We start from the raw sequence: 23,436 nt of genomic DNA, 5'->3' as shown, positions 1-23,436 counted from the left end.
CCTGTGGCCACACACTTCAATTCCACAGACCACTCCCACTCCGACATGTCTGTCCATGGCCTCCTCTACCGTTAAGATGAGGCCACACGCAGGTCGATGGAGCAATACCTTATCTCCCGCCTAGGTAGCCTCCTGCCTGCCGGCATGAACATCCAACTCACAGACCTCCGTTGATACCCCTGCTCCCCCCTTATCCCCATCCCTATCTATTATTTTAGTCTGGTTTTCTCTCTCTTTTTCCCCCCTCACTATAATCTCCCCCCAGCCCTACCTTTCTTTCTCTTTTATTTCCCATAATTCTCCACCTTCCCCCTAGCCCAGGGGTGTCAAACTCATTTTAGGTCACGGGCCGGATTGAGCAAAATGCAGCTTCATGCGGGCCGGATCAGTCGGACGCGTGCGAACACAGTTTTCGTTGCCTCCGTTTTTTCAGCCTGCTCTCATGTGTCTCAGTCTCTGCTATAATTACAAAGTGTTTCACTTTACAAATTCCGTTTCTTATGAAGAGGACTGCCGAATAAACACTAAAAACCCTGAAAACCTGGTACCTGAATAAACTCAGCATTAGCCATATCATACGCCATAGGCACTTCGATTATTGGGGCCAGCTTTAATAGTAATTAGATATTATCTCGCGGGCCAAAGATAATTCCACCGTGGGCCAGATTTGGCCCGCGGGCCTTGAGTTTGACATATATGCCCTAGCCCATTTCCCTCTAGCCTATCACTTCCCAGCTCTCTACTTCATCCCCCCCCCCCCCCACTTCTTATCCCCTCTCCACCATCCCATGTTGCTTCACTCCAGATGAAGGGTTTCGGTCCGAAGCGTAGTCACTACCTCCTCTCGTAGGTGCTGTCTGGCCTGCTGAGTTCTGCCAGCATTTTGTGTTTTTATTTATTTCCAGCATCTGCAGATTCACTCGTGTGCCTTTGAACACAATACTCCAAATTCGGTCTCACCAATGTCTTACACAGCCTCACCATTACATTCCAACTCTTATACTCAGTACTTTGATTTATAAAGGCCAATGTACCAAAAGCTCTACTTGTGATGCCACTTTTAGAGAATTATGTATCTGTTCTCCTAGATCCCTCTGTTCTACTGCACTACTGTGTCCTACCATTTACCTCGTATGTTCTACCTTGGTTTGACCTTCCGAAGTGCAATACCTCACACTTGTCTGCATTAATCTCCATTTGCCATTTTTCAGCCCATTTTTCCAGCTGGTCCAAATCCCTCTGCAAGCTTTGAAAACCTTCCTCACTGTCCATGACACCTCCAATCTTTGTATCATCAGCAAATTTGCTGATCCAATTTGCCATATTATCATCCAGATCATTGATATAGATGACAAATAACAATGGACCCAGCACTGATCCCTATGGCACACCACTAGTCACAGGCCTCCAATCAGAGTAGCAATCCTCCACTACCACTCTCTGGCTTCTTCCATTGAGCCAATGTCTAGTCCAATTTACTACTTCTCCATGTATACCTAGCGACTGAATCTTTCTAACTAACCTCCCATGCGGGACCTTATCAAAGGCCTTACTGAAGTCCATGTATACAACATCCACTGCCTTCCCTTCATCCACTTTCCTGGTAACTTCCTCGAAAAACTTTAATAGATTGGTTAAACATGACTTTTTCTAATAAGTCCCTATCTATCCAAATACTTGTAGATCCTATCTCTTAGTATTCCTTCCAATAACTTACCTACTACCGATGTCAAACTTACTGGCCTATAATTTCCCAGCTTACTTTTTGAGCCTTTTTAAAATAATGGAACTACATGAGCTATCCTCCAATCCTCCGGCACCTGACCTGTGGATATCGACATTTTAAATATTTCTGCCAGGGCCCCTGCAATTTCAACACTAGTCTCCTTCAAGGTCCAAGGGAATACCCTGTCGGGTCCTGGGGATTTATCTACTCTGATTTGCCTCAAGACAGCAAGCGCCTCCTCCTCTTTAATCTGTATAAGTTCCATGACCTCCTTACTTGTTTGTCTTGTTTCCATAGACTCCATTCCAGTTTCCTTAGTAAATACAGTTGCAAAAAAACCCATTTAATATCTCTCCCATTTCTTTTGGTTCCATATATAGCCAACCACTCTGATCTTCAAGAGGACCAATCTTATCCCTTACTATCCTTTTGCTCTTAACATACCTGTAGAAGCTCTTAGGATTATCCTTCACCCTTACTGCCAAAGCAACCTCATGTCTTCTTTTAGCCCTCCTGATTTCTTTTTTAAGTATTTTCTTACTTTTTTTTATACTCAAGCATCTTATTTCCTCCCTGTTGCCTATACATGTTATGCATCTCTCTCTTCTTTATCAGAGTTCCAGTATCCCTCGAGAACCAAGGTTCCTTATTCTTATTCATTTTGCCTTTAACCCTGACAGGAACAAAACTCTGCACTCTTTTAGAACAGAGATAAAAAGGAATTTCTTTAGCCAGAGGGTGGTGAATCTGTGGAATTTGTTGCCACAGATAGCTTTGGAGGCCAAGTATTTATGTATACTTAAGGCAGGGGTTGATTGGTCAGGGCATGAAAGGATATGAGGAGAAGGCAGGAAATTTGAGGCTGAGAGGAAAATTGGATCCACCATGATGAAATGGCAGAGTAGACTCAATGGGCCAAATGGCCTAATTCTGCTCCTATATCTTATAGCCTAAGTAATGTTTTATGAATTGCATTGTTCTGCTACAAAACAACACATTTCACGACTTAGGTCTAATTCTGATTTTGAAATGAAGATTTTTTTTCTTTGAGCAGAAAAGGCAAAAGGCAAGATTTGAATGAAGCATTTAAATTAATGAGAACTTAGATTAATGCTCTGATAGGTCATTTACATTTCAAGTGATAAATGCATTCATTTTTGGGGGATGGAGGTGGTTAGTATGTTTTCATGCAAAGAAGAGATGTGGTTTGGATTGCACTAACAGAGGGTAGTAGATATAAATTCAATGATGACATTCAAGAAAACTGAATAAGTGTGCATATAAAGCTTGTCTGTCAAAGTGCTGATAGATTTGATGGGCCAAATAATTTCTTCTCTCGCAGTATTCTTATCAAGTGACATCAAATGTAAACAAACACAGCTGTCTTGAGAATTTTTTGCTTATTTTGATTCTTTCATTTGGGAATCAATGAAACATTTAAAAATGCCTTAAAGATAGGGCACAGTTTCCTTTTGGACACACAAGAAACAAAAACACGCAAGCACAGATTTATAAAGTTGTTCAACAGTATGATTCCCGGCAGTGGCTTTTGTAGTCAGTTTGAAGTTAAATGAATCATTATTTCCTCAATTTTTAACCACGTTCTGTTTTCAGCCATCAAGTTTTCATCTCTTTGTGTGACAGATGGTTAGCTTTTGTCAGTCTGCTTAGTCAGTGTATTTAGCTTGTCGGTCCTATGCATGATAAAATAAATTATTAAAATGTTGGTCTGTCTTGAGTAATCTGAGACAGAAAGCAAAATAATGTACTTTTCTTAGCTGTTTGTAGAATTGTAGTTGGTCAATTACAAGGAAATGTTACCTTAACAAAGTTCCTGGTTTCTGATTTATAGGATGCTTTTGATGAGACTGAAGTACCGTAGATTCTGGACTACAGAGCGCACCTGATTAAAAGCTGCTGGCTCTAATTTTAGAAATAAAATCAATTTTTTACTTGTACAGGCCGCACCGGATTTTAGGCCGCACCGGATTTTCGGCCGCAGGTGTCCCACGTTGTAATATGAGATATTTACACAGAAAGATATTACACGTGAGGATTTTTTAACTTTTAATTAAATCCATATGGTAACATAAACAAATACATATTGCAAATGCTTTTTTTCGAACCGTGCCTGTAACGCGGCTACTTTTAAATATACGTTGCGTATACTTCTTTACTGAACAACATTCCAATATCTCCTAACGACTGGTAAAAAATATATATACTGCAGCCTACCAGGAAAAGTTATTGATCGCCTTTAACTTAAAAGCAGCGTTTTCGCTCCGCCGCTCGCCCCCCTCCTTCCCGTTTATCGCAAACCGGTATCCCACAAGACGCGGCGAAACCGGGTGTGATGTCATAGCATCCCGCGATGTAGTACAGAAAACAAATATAGTTAAAACAGTTCTAACTTTAACTAACAAATGAATTACTAAGCGAAAATATTATAAACTAAATAACTGCCATAAAGGCAGCACAATGCTTTTCTTCGAGTGTTTTCCATGTTGATGAGGGTGAGTACAAATGACTGATTTACAATAATTTAATTGTGAAAGTGCGCTTGGTTTATCGTACAATTTCATTGGACCTCTGTGAACTACTCATCAATTTTATTGGTCTACTGTTACGAGGCAAAATGTTTTTGGCGGCATGAAAAAAAATAATGCATTAGCCGCACCGTATTAAAGGCCGCAGAGTTCAAAGCTGTTCAAAATGTGGGAAAAAAGTAGCGGCTTAAAATCCGGAATCTACGGTACTTACAACATCTTCATTTTTTAACTAGAGGTTAAAGTATTGCAAAAAATATGAAACATTTCAATTTTATGATAACATAGTATTTATTATATTAAAGAAAACCTCTAAGTAGGGAAATGATGATGTATTACTTTCTCTTCAAGTCTATTTATATAGTAAGTGGCCTGTTAAGTTATTATTAGTTCTTTATTGGTCACGAAACAGTTTCATGTCGAGCAATTGCTTTGGAATGGAATCGGCATCTGATTGATTGGAATGCAAATACCAATATGATTTAGAATAGGGGACTTCATAACTTCAGATCTATAAAATATACTGTTTACATTTTCTGCATGTGTTAGCAGCTGGATTAATTGTCTAGATGGAATAAAATATGAGAAATAAAACATATGTTATGAATATAAACTAATTCTACATTGGTGCTAAAAGACAATAAGATCATAAAACATAGCATAATTAAGCCTTCACCCCATCAAGTTTGCTCTACTATTCGATCATGGTTGACTTGTTTTCCATCTCTAACTCATTCTTCTGCCTTCTCTGCAGACTTGAAGGAGACTAGTGTTGAAATTGCAGGGGCCCTGGCAGAAATATTTAAAATGTCGATATCCACAGGTCAGGTGCCGGAGGATTGGAGGATAGCTCATGTAGTTCCGTTATTTAAAAAAGGCTCAAAAAGTAAGCTGGGAAATTATAGGCCAGTAAGTTTGACATCGGTAGTAGGTAAGTTATTGGAAGGAATACTAAGAGATAGGATCTACAAGTATTTGGATAGATAGGGACTTATTAGAAAAAGTCATGTTTAACCAATCTATTAGAGTTTTTCGAGTAAAAGGTTATTGTGGCACTACTCAACCATATTTTTAATCTTCCTCCCATATGCCAGTTTGTCACCTTGTTTGATTTGGCCAACAACAGTACTGTCTTAGCAAACTTAAAATACAGCATTGGAACTGTACTTAACCACACAATTATAAGTATGAATTGAGTGGGGTGGGGGGAGGGGGAAGTACATAGCACTATGGTGCTGTGAATATTTTATCAGGTCCCAATTGAAGCAAAAATAAATTTATTAACCACAGTATATCTAGAATCCAGCTAATTTGGTTGGTTTAGATATTTTCTGGGTGAGCATTCATGAGCATTGGAATATAAAAATACAGGAAATAAAACATGTGTTTTCTCAGAAATAGGATTGGAATAATTCATTTATGGATTTATTCTCCCTAGAATGTGAAAGCTGAGGGATGATCTGATTAGAAATATATAAAATGTAAGGGGAATAGAGAGGGTAGATAGTATAAATCTTTTCCCGATGGTGAGACAGATACTCTTATGACTTTTAAGAAGCATTTAGACAAGTACTTGAATTGCTAACCCATAGAAGGTTATGAAGCTGAAGTGGGAAATGGGATTAATTTGGATTGGTGCAATGAGTGGCATGGATGTGGCGGATCGAAGGACTTGTTTCTGTGCTATATGACTCAATGAGCTATATTAGATATCTCACTTACTGTAAGTGCCTATGCATTATCGGGGTGACACTATGACGGGTTGCACACCACTGAATGCCATGAAACATGTCTAGGCTCCTCTGGAGGAGAATCATATATTTTGTGAAAATTTCACAATTTTCCACTGCAGTTGATTGCTTGTTGCTTATTGCAATTAAATTGTGTGGAGCTGCGTGACCTAATTTCCAACATATTTACTCAGTGCTTCTGATTTTCTACCTAGTGCTAAAGTTTTGGGTTTCTACTGCAGGTACTTTGATTTACTGCTTTGTGAAAGCACTGCACAGCATTATTTTAATCACCAAGAAGATGTAATGCAAAGTATTCACTTACATTGTCCAAGGAGGTTAATTCTTTTTGTTTTTAATCCTGATATATTCCATTCTTTTGTCATCATAATGACATCCGTAATCCTGATCAGTCTACAGAAAAAGGATTAAAACATGCACACTGAATTTAAAAATGTAGACTAATTAGATGTGGAAATATTTTGACTTTTCATCCACATATTTCAATTGTCTAGTACTTGGAGGGTGTTAAGTCGTATGTAATAAAACACATTCACAATGTTTTGGAAGCATCTTTACACTAATCTGCAGAATTTCAGTATTTCATTATAGGTAGATTCTACAATATATTCTAGTAGGATGATTGAACACTCAGACCCCGCATATGCAAACTTGTTACAATACAGTTATTCAATTCCTTATAGAAATTTTTAAAAATGACAATAATTCATTCTGAACAACACTCAAAACTTCTAAGGAGTGGCCACTATTTGAGTAAGCAAATGAGAGTGACTTGCGTATGCCCTGAGCCACCTGCAGCCAATCATATATTAGTTCACTGTCTGCCTCCCCATTGTGTGTAAGTATTCTTGCTCCCTCGCCAAGTTATTCTGTTTTTTTCACCCATAATGTCTGGAAAATAGCGTACAAATCCCAGTGAGGATAGTACATCTAAGGTGTCTAGGAAAAGCATTAGCACGGATGTGAAACTGCAAGTGATACTGCAATTGGAAACTGGTAGGTGTCAGGTTGATGTTGCCACCTCTTTGAAATTGGCCACATTGAAGATCCGAACAATTATATAAAAAAAGACAAGATAAAAGCTTCTGCAACAGTTACCTCAAAATTATCATCAACGAAGGTGAATCATTCAAGGGGCCATTTGCTTGAAAAAATGGAAAATAGACTAAGTATATGGGTGGATGACTAAACACAAGAAAACATGCCCCTATTCCAGCTGATACTAATAAAAAAAAGCAAGAAGCATCTTCATATATATTCAAGAAGAAGATACATTGGTAAAATTCACAGCCAGCAGAGGTTGGTTTGATAGACTTACACATGTTATGGAGGTTACAGTGCTGTTTATCTCTGATGAAGCAGCTGGTATCCTGAATTTTCCTGAAACTCTGAAGGCCATAATCGAGAAGGACAGTTATCCTCCTGAGCTTGTCTTCAATGTGGATGAAATGGGCCTATTTTGGAAAAGAATGCCTTCTAGTGCTTTCATCTTCTGAGAAGAGAAACATGCATCTGGGTTCAAAGCTGCAAAGGACAGTTAACTCTCTTGCTGGGAAGCAATGCTAAAGGTGTCTTTAAGTTAAAGCCAATGATTGTGTATCACTCTGAAACATCATGAGCAGTGAAAGGCATTTTGAAGTCAAGTCTATCAGTGATTTGGAAATCAAACAAGAAAGCCTGGGTGACGATTGATGTTTAACAAAATTGGTTCGTTTCATTTTTGTCCAGCATTGAACCAGTATTGTGATGAGCATGACCTTGAACCAAAAGCATTGTTAATGCTTGATAATGCGCCAGGCCACCCTAAGAACTTTGACAGGCTGCGGACCTGCATTGCTGTAGAAGTGGTTTACCTTCCACCCAACATCACTTCATTACGCCAACTAATGGATGGAGTAATATCAAATTTTAAAGCCTACTACCTTTGTTGCACATTCAAGCAACTTGTAGAGGAAACTGAAGGTCAAGACAAATAATCTATCAAGCAATTTTGGAAAATCTACAGTCATGAAAGCTGTAGACCATATCAGAGCAGCCTGGTATGAAGTAACTTCAAAATGCACGAACGGAGTGTGGAAGAAGCTATGGCTAGAAGCATGCAACAACATCCTAGGATTTCAGGCAGAACCAGTCATCCAAAACATCGTTGAACTGGCCGATAATGTGGGATTAGAGGAGGTTAATGATGATGATGTTGAAGAGTTACTACATTCTCGTGGTGATAGGCTTAATAATGAAGAACTTGGAAATTGGCAGAGCAACGCATCCTGGGTGAATCTGAGGACACGGATGGAGAAGAGGAAGCACCAGCAAGAAACCTCACCACAAAATTCCTCTGCACTAGCATCACCATGATCATACAGATCGTGGACCAGTTCATTGATAATGACCATGGCTGGGCGCGAAGGAATAATGCAAAGAAAGTGTTCTCGACATGATTTTCTGCTTCTGAGAACTGCTGCATGAGAGGAAACTTAGGAAAAGGCAGTCAAATCTTGAAGCCTACCTGAAGAAGAAGCCAAAGTTAGAGGGGAACACACAGTCGGGCCCTTTTAAGATGTAACCACCACTCTCTTCCTCCACTGATGTTGCGATGTGTTGGTGCTCCAGTGATGTACAGATTAGGCCTATTTGTGTGTTTGTTACTGCATGAATTACTGTGTATACATAAAATAATATATCTTGGGTTTGATTATTTTTTAAAATCACACACATCGATTTACGTAATGTTATAATGACCCCACATAGCACTGATTTACATAAAGCTACAGCTTAAGAGAATGAACCCTCAGCATTAAGCAGGGTCTGAGTGTAACGACTGGCATAAATTTTTATACAACTGACAAATTAGTTCATTGCTGTAAAGATTAGCAATATTTGCAACTAGTACAAAACTCCAGTTCATTCTAGCTGTTTATGAAGTAATGTTATGTGGAAATGTTTTTCTCTGTGTGGTATTAAAAGCGAATCTTGAAATCTTGAATCTTACGGAGTTGCTGTAGTGAATTTTGTAAATGATATACATGACAGGCAGGATCTACTTTGGAAGGGATTAATGTTATGGATGAAGGACCTGAAGCCAATTAAATTGACTGCTTTTAATCATTGGTGTTTTGGTTTGGAAAATAATGGAGTTACACTCAAAAGATTCAATGTACACTTTTAAAATTCCAACTCTGAGATGCAAATTAAAAATATTAATTTTTCTGGTTTGTGGAAGGGTTTGATATGACAGCTACTTGCAGGATACTCAACTTTGAACTGCTGTTGCAATCACATTATTTATGTGATTGGTTTGTTTTAGATTCTGGTTAATGGTGCCAGAATTCTCTCAATTCTGTGAGAGATTGATAATGTGGGACTTGGTAATTGTGCCTTGGAAGATCAAAGATCTGCGATTAGAGTCTCTGAGGTGGCCATTTTCCTTCATACTGTGCCATGAATATTTCTTGCCACTGGTTTGGGCTGTTGATATTTCAGAGCAGACTTCTTGTTGGGTTTAGAATTATGTGCAGGCCAGTCTGGGGACTGCAGGTAGATCTTCTGTACACATGCAAAATCTACGTTTTTAATTTTTGTATGATTCATTTTGCTTAATTTGACAAACATACCTTTTCAGACTGCCTGCATATTACTGTCATATAATGTTTTCTCTATTACTATACAGTATATAATTTTCTTTTTAACAAACATATTCCAGCCTCTTGTAACCAAAAAAATGCTATATCTATAACATGTGCCTAAAGATAGAGGTACCTAAATATGACATCTGTTTACATTGCATATTTGGATATGTAATTCAATATTCTTTCATTCGTTGGGTATTGACATAAGACTTGTGTTTATGGTACAGCTCTAAAGCTTGTGAACATTTTAGTTGCTGCAGAATGTTTATTGTAGGCAGTTATGTCTGAGCAGTTCAAGACAATTTAATGACCATTATATAAAGATTTGGAATGTATCTTCCACTCCTAATGCATTTTGGTATCAATGCGTTAAATCATGCTTGTTGAATGACTTGATTCATTATTCAGCTTCTTTGGTCATTACTACTTTTTTGTCATGGATTATTGTTTCTTCTGTACATTCAAGACCGTTAAGAGAAAAGACGACCATCGCAGTTACGTCAAAAGGCCGTTATGGTTTGGAAGAGGAGCGAGGGGCCACTCGTCGACGTTCCACGCCACGCAGCTTAGGCGGCATGTCCACAGGTGTCACAGAGTCCATAATGATTCAGGCTTTGAGACAAGAGGAACAGCAGCGAGCAAGGGAAGAAAAGAGGTGAGGTATTATTCAAGATTATACTAGCATTTCTATTTGAACAGAAGTAAAGTGTTTGGTTCTTATAATTCCTAGAAATTCCAATATAGAGGAAAGCTATTTAATTTATCGTGTCTCTGCTGGTGCTAACAAAATAACCAGTGCTTTGAATTTCAGTCTTTTTTCAGTCTTTTTATATTCCTTTTCAAATCCTTATCATTAACTTTTGTAATATAGAATTCTTTTCCTTAACAGCAACACGCAGCAAATCCTAGTGTCATCTTTCCAATAATTGAGTTTCTTTTCTATTTGGTCCGTGTACTCTTATCTGTTTTCTGAGTGCTCTGTGTTTAATTTTAATTATCTGTTTGATTCCCACTTGGCATTCACTGTTGATTAGAAAAGTACATCAAATTGATCATTGCTTTTATATATTAAAAGTTATACAACAGATTAAATGTTTACAACATATTTCAGGAAAAAGGGGCTGTTTGACCTGTTAAGTCTGTATAGGCTGTGAGTTCATTCAGTCTAAGTCCACTCCCCATAGCCCTTCAAATTCTTCCTTTTGAGTGATAATCCAGCATTAAAACTGAGTCTTCTACTACTACCTGGCAAGTTTTTCAGATCCCACATCCTAGTTCTTTATCCCTTTGTCAGTGGAAACTCTTTCTACCTCTCTGTTTTGTCCATATTCTTCCTGATTTTAAATGTTTCCATTGGATTTTCCTGCAATCAGTTTTTCCAAGGAGAACAGCTCCAGCTTTTCCACCACTCTAGAGTCATTTAGGTAAATTGCTTTAGTAACCTTTCCAAAATTTTATTTGTCCACCAATGATTGGATTGTGACTTGCATTCTGTTTAGAACATATGGAACAAGCAAAGTACTAACATTCTATGTTTTTGTATATTTGTTAATTAAATTTATTGCTTCTGCTGTTAAGTTTCAGGTTTGAGGACATGAACTATTTCAGCATTCCTCCATTTTCTTTATGGGGATGATTTTTGCTATGGTGTGAGGAAGTCTGTGCAACTCATCTCAAAAATCATTGTGCAGGTTAAAACACATTTCCTAATGAAGTATTCACCCTAAGTATTGAGGGTGTGAATTCAGCTGGGATGTGATTTTATGATACTCAGTACACCGGTACCTCAGCTGGAGAGGAGATGTGCCTAAAAACTGGATGAGAATAAAGCACCCAAGAAAACTAAAAATACACTTTGCACACTAATAGACTTTCCAGTGCATTATCGAATAAGCAAGTATTTTGTATCTATTCATTTAATGGGTTGGATAGTAGGGGTACCTGAGGTGAGGTGATGTAGTTGGAGCTAAGTAGCTTTCATTATGTTGTGCTTGCTAGTTTTTTGCTGCTCTGGTGTAAAGTAATCAAATATCTGTGATTTTGAGCATTCAGGATTCCTTCATGGAATAGTAAATTGGAAGTCATGGAAGAAACTGTGCTCACTGTTAGGTGAATGTTATTCATCGTGACTTTCTTCCTACTGGTACTTAAGATCTTGTAAGAACCTATATCCACTATTGATCACACTGAGTATTCAGTTAGTGTTACCTGGCTGTTGAGTTTAAGGAGAGTAGAACCTACACATCCATGCCAGATTGTGCAGGAGGCCTGCAATATTGGGCATCTATCTCTACTAAAGGAGATGAACATTCCTTGATTTGTCAAACAATACAAATGCTGCTGATATGTTACTCTTCTTCTTACTGAGTTAAGTATTGTATGTAATTAGTTTTGCTACAACAAGTGTATGGGACATTGGAAAAAAGTTGAATTTCCCCATGGGGATGAATAAAGTATCTATCTATCTATCTAAAGGGATCAGTAACAGCCAAACTAAGAGCAGCATTGTGTATTAATATATAGATTACCATTATGTTGGATCTTGCCACTGGGTCTGTATTATCCCATTTCCAGGGGGATGTCTTGTAATTGACTTGTTTACCTTAGCTGAACACAGCTGCCAAGAGCCAAGAATCAGGACCTGCTGTGACTCGGTTATCACCGCAGGGATGTGAGATTAGCCCCTGTTCTACTTGCTTTACACCTATGACTATGTGGCTACGTACAGCTCCAACACCATCTGGAAGTTTGCTGATGACACCACGGTTGTGGGCTGTATCAAAGGTGGTGATGAATCAGTATACAGGAGGGAGATTGAAAAATTGGCTGAGTGGTGTAATAACAACAACCTCTCACTCAATTTCAACAAGACCAAGGAACTGATTGTAGACTTCAGGAGAAGGAAACCAGAGGTCCATGACCCAGTAATCATTGGAGGATCAGAGGTGGAGAGGGTCAGTAACTTTAAATTCCTGGGTGTCACTATCTGAGAAGAACTTATCATATAAATATTATTGCAAAGAAAGCACTATGGCTCCCTCTGCTTTCTCAGGAGTCTGCGGAGGTTTGGCATGCAATCAAAAACCTTAGCAAACTTATATGGATGTGAAGTGGAAAGTATGCTGTCTGGCTGATTGACGGCTTGTATCAGAACACTGATGCCTTTGAATGGAAAATCGTACAAAAAGTAGTGGATCACGTATATCACAGGTAAAACCTTCCCAACAGTTAAGCACATCTACTTGAAACCTTGCCATAGAAAAGCAGTATCCATCATCAAAAATCCTCACCAAGCTCTTTTCTCACTGCTGCCATCAAGTAGAAAGTGCAAGTGCCTCAGGACTCTCACTGGTAGGTTCAAGAATAGTGTCTACCCCTCAAACATCAGGCTCTTGAACAAAACACTCATCTGCTTTTGGTATTCCCGCAACTGGTGGTCTCACTTTAATGAATCTTTATCTTGTTATTTATTGCTATTTATTTAAATTTGCACAGTTTGTGTTCATTGATCCTGTTTACAGATATATAGATTTGCTGAGTATGCCCACAGAAAAAGAATCTCAGGGTGGTATGTAGTGACATGTTTGTATGTACACTGATAATAAATTTTACTTTGAACTTTGTTGTAGCTGTAAATAACAGCTTTTAAGAAAGGATATTACAGGGAGGATGTCATAGAGCTGAATCAAAGGATTCAGTTGTGGAAAAGGAGCAGTAATCTGTGAATGCAACAGAACAAATAAAAGCAAGCTCTGAAGCAAATGTTGATAATACTTTAATCACTTTTCAATACTTAGTTTCTCTTTTGCCTCTCATGTCATCATGAACCTTGTATTTATTTATTTATGCTTATTTACCGTATCACAGTTTCATCCTTCTCTTCCTCTTCTGACTCACCACAACCAGTTTTTATGACATTTTCCAGATCTGACAGTGTTATTGGACTGAAATATCAACTTTTTCTCTGAGTAGATGCTGCCTTTACATGTATTTCCAGTGTTTTTTTTTGTATATCCAGCATTTCTAGTATTTTGTAACATTTAACAACATTGATCATTGGGTGTTACTATCTGAGCAACTCAGTCTCAACTTATGACTGATTTAACAGTACAGAATTACGGTAATTTTAGATTGATTATGTAATCATGATGTTAACTTAGTGGACCTATTGCCATGATATATTTCCAAATCTGAATTATTTTATAGAAATTTAACTTCTGCACATAGCAGCTGTAATGTTCTTTCAGTATTCCTCCCCTTTCACTACCTGCTTGATCTACATGTCTGTCATAGTTCAATCACCCACCTCATCCCTGCTGTTGCCTCTACTACTCCTCCCCTGTAAATTGGCTATCTCCCCTCTTCACTCTCAAACCTGATGCAGGGCTTAACACAAAACTATCAACATTTCTTCTCCCCAGACATGCAGTTTGACCTGATGAATTTTCATGTAGATTTGATAGATTTCCTTTACACTGACAAACAGGGATTTATTCTTGACATAATATTTTTATGCACATAACAGGTTCTAGGATTATGAGACATCCATTGACTATCTCGCCACACTTTAGTTTATTTCTGCATTATATTGTATAAAATATTTTGAATAGGGACACAACATTAATAAATATAATTGATTTTGCAGTTGCTGGAAATCCAGGGCAACAAACAAAATGGTGAAGCAGCCTAGATGCATGATATCAAACATCTTTGACCAATGGTCACTGCTCCTTTTCCACAGCTGAATCCTTTGATTCAGCTCTATGACATCCTCCCTGTAATATCCTTTCTTAAAAGCCGTTATTTACAGCTACAAGAAAGTTCAAAGTTAGAATGTTTTAGGTGCTAGTGTGTGCACAATTCCAGGATTTTATATAAAATCATGCTTTTGTTAGATGACTTTAGGTATCTTTATTATTAGACTGATGTTGAGTTTTTGCATCTCCAGATTACGTGAACAGGAGAGGAAGGAGGCAGAGGAAGCTGTCCAAAAAGAGATTGAAGAATGGGAGAAGAATCTACGAGGCCTGGCTGAACCTACTCGCATGGAGACACTTTGGGAGATTCCTGCCATTGGTCATTTTCTGTGTTTGGCTCAGCAGATTCTTAATTTGCCCGAAATTGTCTATTTTGACCTTGAACGCTGCCTTCTAATGCCCAAGTGTAGTAGTTTTCTGGCTAAGATAATGACTTCTTTACTGAGCCCTCATCATCGCCGTGCAACTTTGCACCGTAAGCCACCTTTGCCATACAAAATGTGGGAGGCTGCATTGAAAAGAAAAGTGCAGCATTGGTATGTGGTGGTTGGACAGGCTGAAAATCCCAATCTTCAGGCTGAAAAACTTGGACTTTGTCCACAGTTTTTCCATGTTCTAGGAGAAACTAGTCCTTTGGAGACCAAGGCTTTCCACCAGATAACATTCTATAAGCGAGTTTGGTTGCTAAAGGGTCTAAGTGATCATGTATATGAAACACAGAAAGAGGTCCAAGATGCAGTTTTGGGGCAGCCCATCCATGAATGTAGGGAAGTAGTATTAGGATATGACTCTCATGAGAATGCTTATGTCCATTTTCCACAGTTCTGTGGTGCAGACTTGCGGGTTTATAAACAATGCCCTCTTCCACCTCCTGAATTTCCTATTCCACCGATCAAGATCTTCAGAATGTCACAGCAGAGATCAGAGGAGGCAAGAAACAGACTATCATTGGAAAGCCCGGAAAAAACAAAATGTGATAAAAAAGAAACCACTAACAAAATAACTCACAATTCCAAAATGTCCACTGAAGGAATTGACTCTAGTGACTTGGAAGGTTTTTATGTTAAAGTGGAATCAGGTTCTCAGTTTCTTTCTCAAAGTGAAGAAGAAATGAAAATCAGTTGTGAATGTAAAAATCATAGAATTTCAGCAGTGAAAAAAGAAAATGTTGGCTCCTGTAAAGAAAACTTGGTGAAGCCTGCTAGCCCTGGAGAAGTCGTAGGGTATGGGGAACCCCTTAGCCCGGGAGAAATTCGGATAACTGAAAATGGGGAGTTTTGTACTGATGACCCAGAACTGAGGAAAGGTGTGAAGCCATTGACAGAGAAAGCAATCAAAAGCTGCAAAACGCTCATTAATGGAAGTCACTCTGAAAATTTGGATGTTAGCTGTCTGGTTGGTAAATTAAATAATATTTCTGCAAAACATTACCTTGAAAAAATTGAGGAACTTGAGATGGTTAAGTTGCATGTCAAGAAAAAGAAGAAGAAGAAAAAGAAATTGAAAGATGCAATGAATAAGACCTCACAGTTAAGATCAGATATAGTATGTCCAAATCCACTGAAGATTTGGAAGCCAGGAATCCAGAAAAAATCTCTACTAATAAAGAAGAAAACAAAACACAAAAAGCACAAATCTGGTTAGTGGCCTCTTGTATTTTATATTCCATGTGAAGCTATTATGTGTATATGTTGATGTCTGTTTCTTCTGCCTAAAATATTAATATTTTAAAGATAGTGTACCATTTTTTATTACTATGTTTATTTCATACACGTCACAAACTGGAAGATAATAGCATTGAACCCCTTCAGTTGAGTTTGTTTGGTTAGCTGGCAGAATTCATAGACGCAAATGCATTATAATGCTGATATTGGTACATTGATATATGCAGCCAATGCTTGGTATTTTCTTATACATCCCTTCTCATCTGTAAAGTGCTGTTGAACTACCGTGGACTGGAGTCTCTGTTGTAACTTGACAATTCAAATAGATAAATACTGATTGATCAAAGAATTTAGGTCTACATGAAACTGCCACTGAAGAAGCCACAATCATATTGAATGGTGGGGTAGAGGGTACTCTGCCTCCTGTTCTCTTGTGTCAAAATTCCAAATGGCAGATGGAGCTTAATCCAAGCAAGTGTGAGGTGTCGTAAGTCAGAGGGATCTTGAGATGCAATGCAAGGAGATAGTAACAAATAAGGCATTCGACAGACTTGCCTTCATTGATTCGGACCTTGAGTATGTATAAAAGTCAGGAAGTCATGTTGCAGCTGTATAAAAGTTTGGTTGGATTGTACTTGGAATATTGTGTAGTTTTTGTCTCCCTATTATAGAAGGGATGTGGAAGCTTTGCAAAGAGTGCAGAGCAGAGAGAAGTTCACCTGGATACTGTCTGGGTTGGAGAATATTATGTAAAAGAAGAGGTTGAACAAATTTAGACTTGCTTTCTTTGGTTTGTGAATAGGGATAGCCAGAGCCTGTTGTACAGGGTTGAAATGCTTAATACCAGAGAGCATGAATTTAAGGCTGTAGTTCCCCACCTGGCATCTGCTGACCCCTTGCTTAATGGTAGGAAGCCATGGCATTAAAATAAAGTTGGTAACCCCTTATTTAAGATGAAAGGGGGAAGAGAGAAAGTTAACAGCGGATGTGCGGCAATATTTCTTCACACAAAATGGTGGGTGCCTGGAATGTGCTACTTGGGGTGGTGATGGAAGCAGATGTGATAGCAACATTTAAAAAGCATTTAGACAGGCACATGAATATGGAGGAACATGGATCACATCCAAACAGATTGGATTAGTTTAAATTAGTGTCATGGTTGGTACAAACATGGTGGGCCAAAGGTCAAGTTCCTGTGCTGTATTCTTCTATGTTCTTCGTTCTATATACTATTGAAAGAGCTTACTACATTAAATTTGAGCCACCAGAACTGTAATTCTAAAAATTTGAAAACCATTTTCAAAACATCAGAATTGGTTGAAACATGAAATATCTGCAATGGTCATGACATTTTCTTTATTAAATTCTGTGCTGGAAGGATGCTTTTGTTTTTGGAGAGGGATAACTATTATGCATTCCTCAAATCAAGGTTTACCTGGCACGAATGAATTTGGGTATATTTCAGGTAAAAGTTTATTTGTATAGCATAGTGTGCCAAGGAAAAATAATGGTAGAATTTGCAAATAATATTAAACACCATATGAAATACACATCACAAACCAAGATAGTTTATTAAACGAATTGAGTGCCAGAAATTTCTTAACTACTTTGCAGAATTGTGGTCCATACCAATCATCATCTTCAGGAGACTTATAATAGAAAAGTAACACGTTTAACCAAAAGTCATTGAGAGTTTTAGGAATCCTGAATATATCTGTGTTAACAAAGTAAGTTACTTGGTCAGAGAAAGCTTTCAGTGTTGCTCTGAGTGAGTAATAAAGCGTGGAACAGGCCTTTGGCCAATCTCATCCATGCCAACCATGGTGTGTACCAAACTATTCCTGTTTATTTAGTTTGGCCCATGTCCCTCTAAACCCCTCTCCCTATACATGTACTTCTCTAAATTACTTTCTCTATTGTAACTACCTTTTCAACCTCAATTCCTTTGTTTTGTCTACCCTTCATGTATAGGTTTCTTAGATTCCAACTTACTTTGCATTGACATTTTGGCATTTAACAATACTTAAGTCCTTTGGATTTTAACTTCTTGTCAATGTGGCAACATTCTTAAGATGCATAATTGTAGGCTCAAGCCATATAATAGTCTCAGGAGTTGCTGTGGATTGAAGTTTTAAGTGCAGTGATAACAAATGCTATGTGGTAGAATGTTCCACTTCCTATGTAAACAGTTATCTTTTTGTAGATGTTTTGATGTTATCACATCAGTTTAATGTTTAAAATCAATAATCTGCAGAGATAAGCAAAACCATATTTCCCCCTCAAAACCACTGTTATCAAAACAAATCAGGTTATCTGCCCATTCATGTTTATGATTTATTTTACATGAAAATTGGCTGGTATATTTTTCCTACATTGAGTGACTGCTCAAATATGATCCTTTATCTAAAACTGAACTACCTGAGGACTTCAAAGCTGTAACTAAATCAATGCTTTTTCTTGTATGTATTGTTATAATATTATTTCCTGGTTGGGGAGAAGCCTCTTCCTGTTTCCTCTATTTATTTTAATTTTCTTGGTTAGATCATCCCTTGAACCCTCATCACAATATGATTACTTTAACCTAAACTTCAACATCCTAGTATTCCAACTGCTTTCATCCCAACCGTGAATTTAATTTAGGCTATTTATGTGTTTGCTCACTTTTCTTGTTCTCGATTTACCCCCCCCCCCCCCATATTTTGGATTTCAGGAGAGTCCCAGCTTCTTGTGACTTTGGCCATCTTTACTGGCCGAGTTGTTAACATTACCTTTTGGTAATAGTTTATGATAAAGTTGCTTAATTTGGGCCATTTTATCTATGGAGTGAATATTTAAGACGCAACATTTGGGAAACATCATCTAATACAAGAATATTTTCATTTTTATTTCAACTTGTTTTCCAGCCATCAAGTAATTTAAAATCTTCATTATGCAGTTGCTTTTTAACTTGTTTTTCCATATTAGTAGTCTTTTAATGTGCAATTACACATTAGCCATATGACAAGGCTTGAGGTTCTAAGGACTTCATTGTAGATACAATTAATGATTTTAAAGAATATTTTCAACCTGCAGTAAAATTTTGATTTAATTTCACTATTAGGCGAGGAAGCCATTCTACAACTAATGTCATTGCTCGACAGAAAGGCTATTAACATTTGTTACGGAATATTTAGAATTATACTTAAACTTTTGGCATGAATGTTATTTAATTGAACAAGCCTATTGCAAATGATCACAAACATAGTTGGTTTTGATCTCCATTTTGAATGACTGACAGTTGATTTCTGATAGAGGAAAGCAAGAGTTCCCTTATCACTTGATTATGTTGAGCACTGCTCAAACAAGAAATAGTTTGTTGGGTTTTGCAACCTTTTTTAAGTTTTATGCAAAATCAGTCTGGAGACAGTTTAAACTAAAGCTAGAGTACAGCAATTTCTACAATAAATTTGTTTAATACCATTGTGAACAACATTATTCAGTAATGCAGGTTACACTTATGTGTCGTTCAAAGTAAAATGTAAGTTTGTTGAATATGTTTATGTAATCTACTTCAATAAGAGTTGACAGTAACACGATGTCAAATGCGACATGTCAGTTTCCTGAGCAGGTGTTCAATGATCCTTGGGTTGTGCAAGTTTTCAGCTTCATTTTGTCTGTGGAAATGTGAGTTTAGTATGGCACAAAGTAACAGGACTGCTTACAGTAATCCTTGTGAAGCTGAATGCAAAGAAAACCCCTCTAAATTGCTTGACATTTGCTATATGAAGACTGGAAAATTGCAAATGTCACTCCACTCCTTAAGTAGGAAGAGGAGCAGAAGAAAGGAAACTATAGGCCAGTTAGTCGGACTTCAGTGGTTGGGAAGATGTTGAAGTTGATTATTAAAGATGAGGTCTCAGGGTACTTGAAGGCACATGATAAAATAAGCCGTTGTCAGCATGATTTCCTCAAGGGAAAAATCTTACCTGACACATCTGTTGGAATTCTTTGAAGAAATAACAAGCAGGATAGACAAAGAAGAATGGGTTGTGTTGTGTACTTGAATTTTCAGAAGGCCTTTGACAAGGTGCCATGCATGAGGCTGCTTAACAAGCTACGAGTTAAAGGTACTACAGGAATTCCAGGACTGAATGGCTTGTCATATGAAGAGCAGTTGATGGCTCTGGGACTGTATTCACTAGAATTCAGAAGAATGAAGAGTGACTTCATTGAAACCTATCGAATGATGAAAGGCCTTGATAGAGTGGTTGTGGGGAAGAGGTTTCCTATGGTGGGAGAGTCTAATAATAGAGAACACAGTCTCAGAATAGAGGGGTGTCCTTTTAGAATGGAGATGAAGAGGAATTTCTTTAGCTAGAGAGTGGTGAAGCTGCGGACTTTGCCACAGGCAGCTGTGGAGGCCAAGTTTTTATGTATATTTAAGTTGATAGATTCTTGATTGGTCAGGGCATGAAGGGATACCAGGGAGAAGGCAGGAGTTTGGGGCTGAGTGGAAAATTGGATCTGCCATAATGAAATGGAGGAGCAGATGTAATGGGCCAAATGGCCTAAATCTGCTCCTATATCTTATGGTCCAGTCATCTTAAATCATACTGAAATGCATCAGCCAGTACTTTCCAAAGATGCCTTCTGTTCTGATTATGTTTTATACCATTAAGCTACCTATTTGCTATTAATGTTTTCTTTCTACTGAAAGTTACATTTTAGTGTGTGCCAATTCAATGCCAAAAACATAACTACTTTTATTTACAATATATTGCACCCCTTGTGTATGGAGCGAAAGTAATAGAAGTTGGTGGCATGTGACTAGATGGTTGTGCTTCTTTGCTTTTAATCTTCCTAAACATAAAAGGAATAGAAAGATGAAAAATCCCTATTTTCAAGAGAAGGACAGAAGAACTAGGACATAAAAGGAAGCCCATGCTAATCTGGAGTTATAGAATGACACTCAAAAATTTGGTTAATAAGTTTGGGTAAACCAAAGCATGCTATAGATAATGGCATGTAGTTTTCAGTGGTAATTTAAGATATGATGGAATAGGTTTGGAAAGTGATCAACAGAATCTTGAAACTGCATCCTTTTTAGGATTGAGATACATGGAGGAAGAATTAGTCACAACGGAGCTTGAGTAGTGGAATTTGTCCAGTAGTGTTTGTCGGTTGCTGAATTCTGTACTGGGTAGTACTTTTGAAGACTTAAATTGAAAGGTCAAAGAGATGGACACTGGAATGTAAGCATTGTCAAACATTAGAAGCTGTCAATTAATGTAGCTGTTGTTTTAGTGAGAAGATGTGAAGCACAGGTTAGCAATGATTGAAAGCAGTGATATTGATACAAGATATCAGCTGCATTAATTTGCAGTAATCAAACATAGTAGAGGGTAGTGTATGAATGGGGGACATCCAGGACATTAGGTGCCCTTTGTTTGAAAATGGCCCTTCTACATGCATTAAACTGGATGAACCAAGTATTAAGGAATTGGTTATGTTTTCCTCAATATTTTCCTTTCCTGCTCTGGAATCAGCAGAATATTATTTCGGTTCATTTTCTGACCTTTGAATTCCTGATTCATTGTCAATCTAGTTCTTTTATATGCAATGTTAATAGGCTTTATAATCAAAGGAGGCAGAGTTTTTTACAACAGCAATGTTGATGGGATATGGAACATTATTACCATCATGATCCATTGTTGGATTCCTGTCTCTCCATGCACCACAATTGCTAATATTTTAAAGTGAAGAGGGTTGCTGATATGTTATAGGTAACATGATATTTCATTGTTATTTGGTCTGGTGGAAGAGATTAGCCCATTATTGTAAGAAAGAATCTTGGTGATTTGTTGAGTTAAGATAATATCTGGGTATGCTGTATTTGGCTTTCAACAGTTTGTCCCCTGTAGTTGAGAATTATTTGTGAACTAATGCCAGCATGATATACTGTATGATAAGAAAGTTCCAAGAATCAGGGCCAGCACAGCTGGAAGATGATGAATATTATTTCTATTCATTTGCTAGCAACTTCACTCCCCCCACCCCAGTCCACTGCATGTGAATATGCACATAGTTCTTGATCCCCATCTCTCCTTCCACGTCATTTCAATCACTCCACCATATTCACAGGTCCTGAAGCGTACTAACTCTTAAAAGCACAATGCTTTTGAGAGTTAGAATGCTTTTGTGTTGGCCATCAATTCCAGAGAGGACAGGGTAAAGTGGGTAAAATTTGTACATGCCAACTTCTAATTCAATATCCAGTGTTTTAAAATGCATATAGTCTTGGTACACTGGTTGTTTATAGTTTACAACTTGTGTGTATCCTTGCTTTTGTGGGTCACTTTGTAAATAGTTTTCTGTTATGAGTTACATTTTGTGCAGGTTTCACTGCAATTGAAGTTGGTATCGTGAACCAATTTTTGCACTAGTCATAGAGTAATACAACAAGGAACCAGGGCCTTTGGTCCAACTGGTTCATGCTGATCACAGCATCCTCCTTTCTAGTCCAAGTTGCTCGTGTTCAGCCCATAACTCTCCTAGCTTCTCTGTTCCATGTACCTGTCCAAATGCTTTTAAAATATTGCAATTGTATCCACCTCGGCCACTTCCTCTGGTAGCTCATTCTAAGTACTCATTACCCTCTGTGTAAAGAAATTACCTCCAAGTTCTCTTAAACCTCTGCCCACTTGTATCTGTGTCCTTTAGTTTTGGACTCCCCAACCCTTGGAAAAAGACCATCACTGTCCACCTTATCTATATCCCTCTGATTTTATAAACATCTATGAGGTTGCACTTCATTCTCCTACTTTCCAAGGAATAAAAGTCCCATGGCCAACTTCGAAAAATTCAGGGCTTCTATCCAGATAGCATCCTTGTAAATCCCTTCTACACCATTTACAGCTTGAAAATGTCTTCTATAACATGGTGACTAAAACTGTTCACAGTATCCCAAGCGTAGCCTAACAACAACTTGCATAACTGCCAGATAATGTCCCTACTCCGAAACTGGGTGCCCTGATTGATGAAGGCCAGGATTCTAAACGCCGCCTTAACAGTTCCATTTACTTGAGCGGCCACTTTCAGTGAGCTGTGCACTTGTACTCCCAGATCCCTCTGTTCCACGACACTCATCAGTGACCTGTCATTTATGAAGGTTTCTAAAATGCAAGAGGGCAATACATTTAGGGTCCAGGAAAATGTGGCATGATAGCATTGTGGTTAGCACATGCTTTATAGTACTCCTGACCCACATCAGCTCCCCGTGCTGTCTGTAAGAAGTTTGTATGTTTTCCCCGTGACCTCATGGGTTCCCTCCGGGTGCTCTGCTTTCCTCCCTCAGACCAAATACTTGCTGGTCAGCTGGTTATTGTCG

The 23,436-nt window shown here is 38.0% G+C and overlaps 1 protein-coding gene across 1 annotated transcript in view; it reads left to right on the top strand.

Annotated features, from left to right (window-relative positions):
- The window catches only part of LOC140729792 (uncharacterized bromodomain-containing protein 10), a gene marked incomplete at its 5' end in the record, with an annotated part of 96,008 nt that overhangs the window by 14,025 nt on the left and 58,547 nt on the right, over positions 1–23,436 (top strand). Inside the window, 2 exons of the mRNA XM_073050008.1 lie at positions 10,116–10,304; positions 14,598–16,045. Of these exons, the coding sequence (XP_072906109.1) occupies positions 10,116–10,304; positions 14,598–16,045 (1,637 nt within the window). The remainder of the gene's footprint in view (positions 1–10,115; positions 10,305–14,597; positions 16,046–23,436) is intronic.

Source organism: Hemitrygon akajei, chromosome 6, assembly GCF_048418815.1.
Source record: "Hemitrygon akajei chromosome 6, sHemAka1.3, whole genome shotgun sequence".
Lineage (NCBI taxonomy): Eukaryota > Metazoa > Chordata > Chondrichthyes > Myliobatiformes > Dasyatidae > Hemitrygon > Hemitrygon akajei.
Note: the sequence above shows the minus strand (reverse complement) of the source record. Positions and strands in the feature narration are given on the sequence as shown.